Source organism: Colobus angolensis, unplaced genomic scaffold (genome assembly GCF_000951035.1).
Source record: "Colobus angolensis palliatus isolate OR3802 unplaced genomic scaffold, Cang.pa_1.0 Scaffold41, whole genome shotgun sequence".
NCBI classification, from domain to species: domain Eukaryota; kingdom Metazoa; phylum Chordata; class Mammalia; order Primates; family Cercopithecidae; genus Colobus; species Colobus angolensis.
This window is the reverse complement of record NW_012117488.1, coordinates 14,920,036-14,928,271: the sequence shown is the minus strand read 5'-3', so window position 1 is coordinate 14,928,271 and position 8,236 is coordinate 14,920,036. Positions and strand designations below refer to the sequence as shown.

The following is an 8,236-nucleotide window of genomic DNA, read 5'->3' as shown; positions in this document are numbered from 1 at the left end:
GTGTTAGCCAGGATGGTCTCGATCTCCTGACCTTGTGATCCGCCCGTCTCGGCCTCCCAAAGTGCTGGGATTACAGGCTTGAGCCACCGCGCCCGGCTACCCTAACTCTCAAAAGCATCCATTTGACCTGGAGCAAGCCCCGTCATTTCAAAGTTGGGGGCGTCGGGGGAGAGGCAAAATATTCTCACAGCATGGGTGGGAGGAGTAAGAGGTCCTGGACCCTGTATAACCCTCTGAAAAGCCACTGCACATCACTTATGGTGCTATGAGCACCAACACCAACCATGCAGAGCAGGAGTGCCTGCACAGCTCAGGGAAATGGCAGTGGGAGTCCAGCCCCGCACCTCTGAATATGAGAACATGGGGAAACAGAGGCTCACAGAGCTTGTAAGATTTGCCAAAGTTCAAAACTTCTGAGAGCCAAAGCCAAATGCTGGAAAGGCTGATCCATTACGTGCATACTTGGGGCATTCTCAACCTCCACTGCACAAAGGTGCTGGCGAGCTGGGCAGAAAGGAGTCTCTGGCTGAAGAACAACTGGTGAAGCCCTTAGAGGAGTAAGGGTTAGCACAGAGAGACCAGGGGACCTGGAGGCTCAGCAGCCAGGAGCTTACCAGATAGGACACACTGGACAGGTCTGAGAAAGCAGGGATTCCACACTGTATGAAAAACTCCTAAAACAGCCAGTTTTCATTTGAAGTGTTTTGAGCATCTCTGATACACATATATACTTCATTTTATGAAATGCTCAGAACTATAAAATACCTAAAAATGGAGCATTGTTCATAGTGGCTTATAGAGCCTATTTTTCTAACATCTTTATTGACATATAATCACATAACCAAAAAATCCATCCATTGAAAGTATACACTTGAATAGAATTGTGCAATCATCACCATGATCTTAGAATATTTTCATCATCCCAAAAAGAAACCTCATGCCCATTCACAGTCTTCATTACCCCAAACTCCCAGTCCTAGTGAAACACCACTCTGCTGTCTCTACAGAGCTACCCACTCTGGTCATTTTATAGGAACAGAATTATACAATATGTGGGCTTGCTGCTATGAACACTGATGTACAGTTTTTGTATAGACACACATTTTCATTTCTCTTGTGTGTTTGTGTGTGTATATATATTAAGAGTATATATAAAATATATACAGAATACAGAGAGTACATACAAAATACACTCTGTTTAAGTGAAAAAATAAATAATTGATATTTAAAGTCACTTGGATGTGGAGCTTGAAATCTTATTTGCAGGGACCAATATGAGTTGATGGAGAAGAAAAGGAATACACAAAAGTAATATTTAAATGGCAAAAACCATGGAAAGATAGCAGGCCAGATGCAAGAAGGCACAGACCTATACAGGAAGTTATTTTAACTTTATTTACTAAAATTTTTACTTGTTTACTAAATAAGTTAAAACAAAGTTATTTTTACTTATTTGCTAAAATTTAGGCCAGGCATGGTGGCTCATGCCTGTAATCCCGGCACTCTAGGGGACCGAGGCAGGTGGATAGCTTGAGGTTAGGTGTTTGAGATCAGCCTAACCAACATGGCAAGATGCCATCTCTACAAAAACTACAAAAATTAGCCAGGCATGGTGGCACACAACTGTAGTCCCAGCTACTTGGGGGGCTGAGGCAGGAGGATCGTTTGAGCCTGGGAGGTAGAGGCTGCAGTGAGCAGAGATCACGCCACTTCACTCCAGCCTTGGTGACAAAGTAAGACCCAGAAGGAGAGGAGAGGCGAGGGGAGGGGAGGGGAGGAAAGGAAGAAGGAAGGAAGGAAGGAAGGAAGGAAGGAAGGAAGGAAGGAAGTTAGTTTTAAATAATGACTAAAAGACAAAATCAGTCACCTTCCTACTTTATCCACTGAACTCAGCACTTATTTTGATAAAGATTTGCTTTTGTACAGAAAAGGTACCCAAAACAGGTAAAACTGTATGCATTTACTGATGTCCAGCTCTACTGCCATTGACCTTGGTCCCAGCCAGGAATGCTGAGCGAGTGGCCAAGCAGGATGAAAGCATGCTGTGTGGGCTTAGCATGCCATCTCCCCTTGATGGAAAATTACCTATAGAAAGCACCTTCTGGCCCAATGTTACATGTTTATTTCTATCCTTGAAAAAAGTACAGAGGGTTCTAATCATCTATGGAGAGCTCAACATCACCAACTTGCACCCAACTCTGTGGGGAGGTAGAACCTCCCAGGACAGATGGAGGATCGGTCTGTGGGTTTGCATCCAAGTGGGACTTTAAATACTCCCTCCACAACCAATTCATCCATGTCTACCATAAGCCAAGAAGCGCTTCACATCCACCAGATTCTCTCTGAGAATCTCAGATCCTTAACATTCCTACTTAGTCCTGGCACTCAGCCAAGCATCTCAACTGACGGAATCAGAGGCGCCAGACCAAACATAGGTGTGTTCCAGGGCCAGATTCTCACACAGCCCTGGCCACCTGCCTTGAACCTCGCCCAACGCGAACCCCAGGAGGGTCCTCTGCTTGATCTGAAAAACAAACTGAACTCCCTCAAGACAGCTGATACAAAAGAATAACTTCTAGGTACTCCAAACCTCACTAAACCTTAGTTTCCATTACAAGCTGTTTGTGCAGTATGTCAAACACACCAAACCTTAAAGTCCTTTAAATTCCCAAGTGCTGATGATAGTCCTCTCAGCGGAAGTGTATTTTTTGTGTGAGACCAGTTTAACATGTTGATTCTCAACTTTGTATTTACTCAACATTCTGACTGCAATGTGACAGACATGGGCTATTCACTAAGACTGAAGCTCAGCGACCCGCTTCAAGCATTTCACCCGGAGGGAGGAGGGACACACAGAGACACTTGAAAACCACACAGCACAGCCCAAGCATCTGAGTCGGTGCAGGAGCTACACCCAGGACATCCCCAGGAGAGGCAGCAGGCAGGGAGAAAGATCCTCCAGCAGCTTGAGACGGAGAGCCAGCCTCCCAGAGATGGCTGGTATGGGCTGAGACTCACGAATGAGTGCAAGGAGGGAGCAAACGTTCCAGGCAGAAGAAACAGAAAATGCCAGAACAGAGGCAGCAAAGCGTCTGTGAGTCCCAGGGGGTGGAGCGGCTGCAGAGGGAGTGGCTGGAAGGCAAAAGGGGTCCCTACAGGAACAGGCTGTGCTCAGAAGGCAGGACTTGGAGAACGCAGGACAAAGGCGCTTCAGCACCAGAGGACAATGTGACTTGAATTCTAGAAAGATCAGCCTTTCAAAAATGTGTAGTTTCTTTTTCCTTTTTGAGAAGGCAGAAAATGTTAAAAATAATAATAAAGCTGCTTTCATTTCACTATTTTTATGTTCGCCTCTATTTTCTTTCAATCTCTGCAATAATACAACTATTTTCCTAAAAGTTTCAATATGCTTGTAAATGAATAACATGCAGTCATACACATACTCACAGAAAAATTCCATACCAGCCACAAGATTTTTCACAAAAACCATGACTGTCATTATGTTACTAGTCAACAGTATCCCGCCACTAAAAAAGTACATTTTCAAAAGTTTCTGTCCATGGACTCAACTTTTTAAGAAACACAGGTCAAGCATCCCTAATTGAAAAATCCAAAATCCAAATACTCCAAAATCTGAAACTTTTTGAGCACCCACATGACGCCACAACTGGAAAATTCCACATATAAGTACTTAACACAGACTTCTTTTCAAGCACAAAAATACTGCATAAAATTACCTTCAGGCTATGTGTATAAAGGTACATAGGAAACATACATAAATTCTAACAATACATTAGACTTGGGTTCCATCTTCAACCTATCTCATTAGATATACAAAAATATCCCAAAGTCCAGAAAACTCCAAAACACTTCTGTGGTCCCAAGTATTTTGGATAAGGGATGCTTAACCTGTAATAACAACAGGTTGCCATTAAATCACTCTAAAGTGATGTGCTTGGGGACAGAAGCCAGAGGCCCCAATAATCAACCTGTAATCAAGCCAACACCCGCAGCTTTTACTTCCTCAGCCCAAACACACATGCAACACACAATTTTGTTCTCCTGATTGTGGTGCTGCACATCATTCAATCTACCATTCTTACCCATCCTTCAATGAAATTACATGCTGCCTTTTTAAGTAAAGGGGAAAAATCCAAGCAGCAATAGTAGGACACTTGGTAAAGTTCCCAGGGTGTAAAACTGCTTGGTGGATAAAACATATTGGTGATTCCATTCATCTTTACGGAGCAGCTAGTATGGGCCGGGCTCAGGACTTCAGAGTTTCCCTCTCATCATCCTGTTCAATACTTACATTAACCCTGCCAGGGAATATTCCACTTGAGATAATGGGGATCTATAGGGTTGGTGTACCCAAGGTTAAATGGCTTGTAAACTTAGGTCACCAAACCCGATCCAAAGCTCCCCTACAGGCTGAGAGGCTACAGGCTATGAGGGAGGTGGAAGCAGACGGCAACGGGGTTCCAGCACCTCCCCGCCCTCACTTTTGCCCTTCACTCTCTCCTTCCCCTTTTGGTCACTCAGCAACATTTATTTAGACTGAAATGCTAAGAACTTATCCATACAAACCTCAGTTGCTCAGGTCATCCTCCTAGAACTACTTGTTAGGCCGGGCGCGGTGGCTCAAGCCTGTAATCCCAGCACTTTGGGAGGCCGAGACGGGCGGATCACGAGGTCAGGAGATCGAGACCATCCTGGCTAACATGGCGAAACCCCGTCTCTACTAAAAATACGAAAAACTAGCCGGGCGACATGGCAGGTGCCTGTAGTCCCAGCTACTCGGGAGGCTGAGGCAGGAGAATGGCGTGAACCCACCCGGGAGTCAGAGCTTGCAGTGAGCCGAGATCCAGCCACTGCACTCCAGCCTGGGCGGCAGAGCGAGACTCCGTCTCAAAAAAAAAAAAAAAAAAAAAGAACTACTTGTTACCCTGACTCTTAGCTGAATGCCACAGTCCTGCCTACTGCATGAAGTCCCAGGGTCTTGTCCTGGCATTCAGTCCTCCTCAGTTTGATCCTGACCCCCTGGGCTGAATGCCTGAATTGCCTTTGTCCATACTGCCTTCCTGGAATGCCCTCCCTTTCACTTCTCAGAATCCTGGCAGACATTCTGCAGATTCACACACCTAGACCCCAACTGCAGACCTACAGACCAGAGCCCATCTGCCCCTGCAGGCAGGTGCCTTACCCAGTTAGCAAGCACTGCCCTATATCAAGGTCAGCCTTTCCACCAACCAAGCCCAGTTCAAATCCTAGTGACTGAATGAGACTCCCACACACACCCCGTAATGATAGCACCCTATCTCCAATATTCAGAAGTGATTACTGACTGTATCACACTGGTGCCAATAATGCTACCACCTACTGTTATTTACACTGTTATATATTCTTCCTGTCTCCTCGATTATACTTTTTTAAAAAAAGTGCACTAATTCAATCTTATTTTTTTTCATACAGCATGACTTTTTACACACAGCAGCCCTTCAACCAACCCCACATTTAGCGCTGCAGCTCAGCACAGTAATCATGGGTGTCAGGTCCCAAGCACAGGAAACAGATGCAGACACAGTCCACCCTCCCATCCTACACCACCATGAGAATGGTCCATGTAACGTGGTTCCCACTGTCCTCAGCAAGGCTCCTAATGCAGATGGGTGGATGAGGATGAAGAGCTATTCCCACTCATCAGTGATCACAACCACAAAAACATCTTTCATGAAAGGAAAAAAGAAATGTCACACATGACTAAGCGTAAGCCTTCACATATCTACTCACTGAGGACATGTCTAGTATTAAATCATGACATTTCGCTATCCATAAAAATTGATTTGTGTAACCTGAAAACAGCCCAGATGCAATGCCAGAAAATCAGCCCCACCACACCAGAAAATGTTTACTGCAGAGAAAGCCTTGGTGATTTGAGAGTTGGGACCTTTCTCTTTTCCTTTTTATTTTTTATTTTTGGCTTGGTTGGTTATTATACAAAGCCATAAACATGATCTGCCCACATTTTTCCCCACCAGATGGGAGTTCATCACGCCACATGTCACCTAGCAACCTAAACACCACTACACAACTATCCAGCCACTCAATTCTTCATACAGAATTTCTCTTGTTCTATTAGGCAATACCGGTAAGGAACAGGGAATAATAGTTAAAACAGTGTTAAATACATAATATCACTTCCTCATCACTTAATATAGAATGGGAAAAGTAGTAAGAAAGACTGAAAATTAATCTCAATCATTGTCTAGCAATTTCAGAATAAAAACGAGAAAAAGGAGACCTAGAAGACACTCAAGCTCTGGCAACATTTGAGGGTCAACAGTCTTGGGATCCAATGACTGAACTTGGTATACTGCAAAGCCCCCGTTAAAATTCACCTACTGAACTCTAAGTTGTACTTAAAGAGCATGTAAGTGTTGGAACCCCTGACCCATCTCTGACCCTCCCTCTCATCTCCAACTCCCACGTCACTATCACCCTCCCTTCCTTCAGCTCACAGGCCCCCTTTTCTCTTTGTGACACCTTTCCAGACACCCGTAAGAAAACTGCACTCCCTTTTCTATGCCCTGTGAAACCACTGCTAATTGTTAATAACAAGGACCAGGTCTGTGACCAAGGCCCTGCGCTTTAGCCACCCAGCATCCCAGAGGCCCCTCTTCTCCCCATGTCACCACCAGCCCCTTCACCTGGAGGACTGCGCAGCCTCTTGCTCAGCCTCTCACAGCCAGTGGGTCCTCTAGATGTCCAGCACCCAGAACAGTGCTGTGGACACAGTCAAAGCTTCAGAATTTCTGTGGAACGAATGCCTCAAACAACTACATTTGAACTACTGTCAAATAGGCAGTTCAGCCTATGTGTATTTTGTGCACGATGAAACATGGGACACAGTAGGTAAAACAGTTTTAATCACATAAAATTAATAAAGTGAAAGAAAATGTCGATCACCCTCTCCCTATTCAAGAGCCTAGACATACTGCAGAGTGCATATTACTTTATTTCTCTTTGCTTGCACAAAGTATTTTGTTGGTTTGCAGAGTGTCTGAACAATTTGAGTACTCTTTCGGAACACTTAAAGCATAAACTGTCACACATAAACAACACTTAAAAAAGGTAAATGCCCATTGAGATGGTTTTCTTTCCCTTTGTCAGCTTTGCAAGATAAACAGATGCCTAATTCCCACTAACTTTATTTGATTTTCAATAAAAGAGTTCAACCAACTGTAAGGAACATAACAGAGCTATTAAAGCCAAAGTCTTCCATCCTTGTGCCGGGTTCCTAAACGTCCCCCAAAATTATCTTTAAAAGCCCAAATTTATGCTATTTTTTCCAGTGTATACTAAAAGCAAAACAGCAGTCTAAAAAACTTTTTATTCTTAATTTCTGAGGGAACTGAAGATGCCACCGGAGTACCCTGTGTACGCTCAATAGGGCTGACCAAGCCACTTTCCAACGTCATCTGCAGCCCCCAAGCCCACAGGGGCCAGGCCACTGTCGGGAACAAATGGGAAATACTGCACCGAAGTGAATGCACTCCCCACAAAAGAGGACTCTACTACAAAGGAAATATCCCCGGGTGCTTGGGAGAAACTTCAGCGTGGGCTGTTGTCAAACAGACACAGTCGGTAAAACAATTTAACAAAATGCCTTTTCACTTCTGACACATAGTAGAGGAATGCTGTGAAGTGGAGACAATGTTATCACTACAGCAGGAAAAAGGGAAATCCACTCAACTCTGAAGTCAGGCCCGGCTCCGCAGCCCAGCTACATGGAAGCAGCCCAGGATAGGTAGGAGCTGAGGTCCTCGCAGGAAAACTTTTCTTTCCGCGACTGTTTCAAGGTTGTGCTTTCCAGAGCCCAGCAAGGGGGATCAGCTCAGTAAATGCTCGCAAGCGAGTGCCGAGTGCCAGCGGTGGCCCTCCCGGGAACGCCTCCCCGATCCCAAGCCCGCTACTCCCCAAACCCTGCAGCCCCTGGACGCGCGCCCCTGCCCGCCCCTGCCCTCCGGGGACGTGGAGGGAAAGACCCCCCGCCGCGGTCCCGGTCCCGCCCCCGCCCGAGGAAGGGAGAGGAGACAGAAGGCTCGCAGCCCGCCTCCGTCGGGAGGGCAGTCACGAAACTCTCCTCACACCAAAAGTTCCCAGTCACCGGCCCGTGCCCGCGGGGCCTGGGAGCCGGGAGAGGCCTGGGGCTGGATTTCCCGGCCCGCGCCCCCTG

At 45.8% G+C, this 8,236-nt stretch overlaps 1 protein-coding gene across 1 annotated transcript in view; it reads right to left on the bottom strand.

Moving 5' to 3' along the window:
* The window catches only part of PARD3 (par-3 family cell polarity regulator), a 722,486-nt gene extending 716,817 nt beyond the window's left edge, over positions 1 to 5,669 (bottom strand). The window contains exon 1 of the mRNA XM_011956182.1: positions 5,508 to 5,669. Within this exon, the coding sequence (XP_011811572.1) occupies positions 5,508 to 5,597 (90 nt within the window). The 5' untranslated portion in view covers positions 5,598 to 5,669. The remainder of the gene's footprint in view (positions 1 to 5,507) is intronic.
* Between the last annotated feature and the right edge of the window lie 2,567 nt (positions 5,670 to 8,236).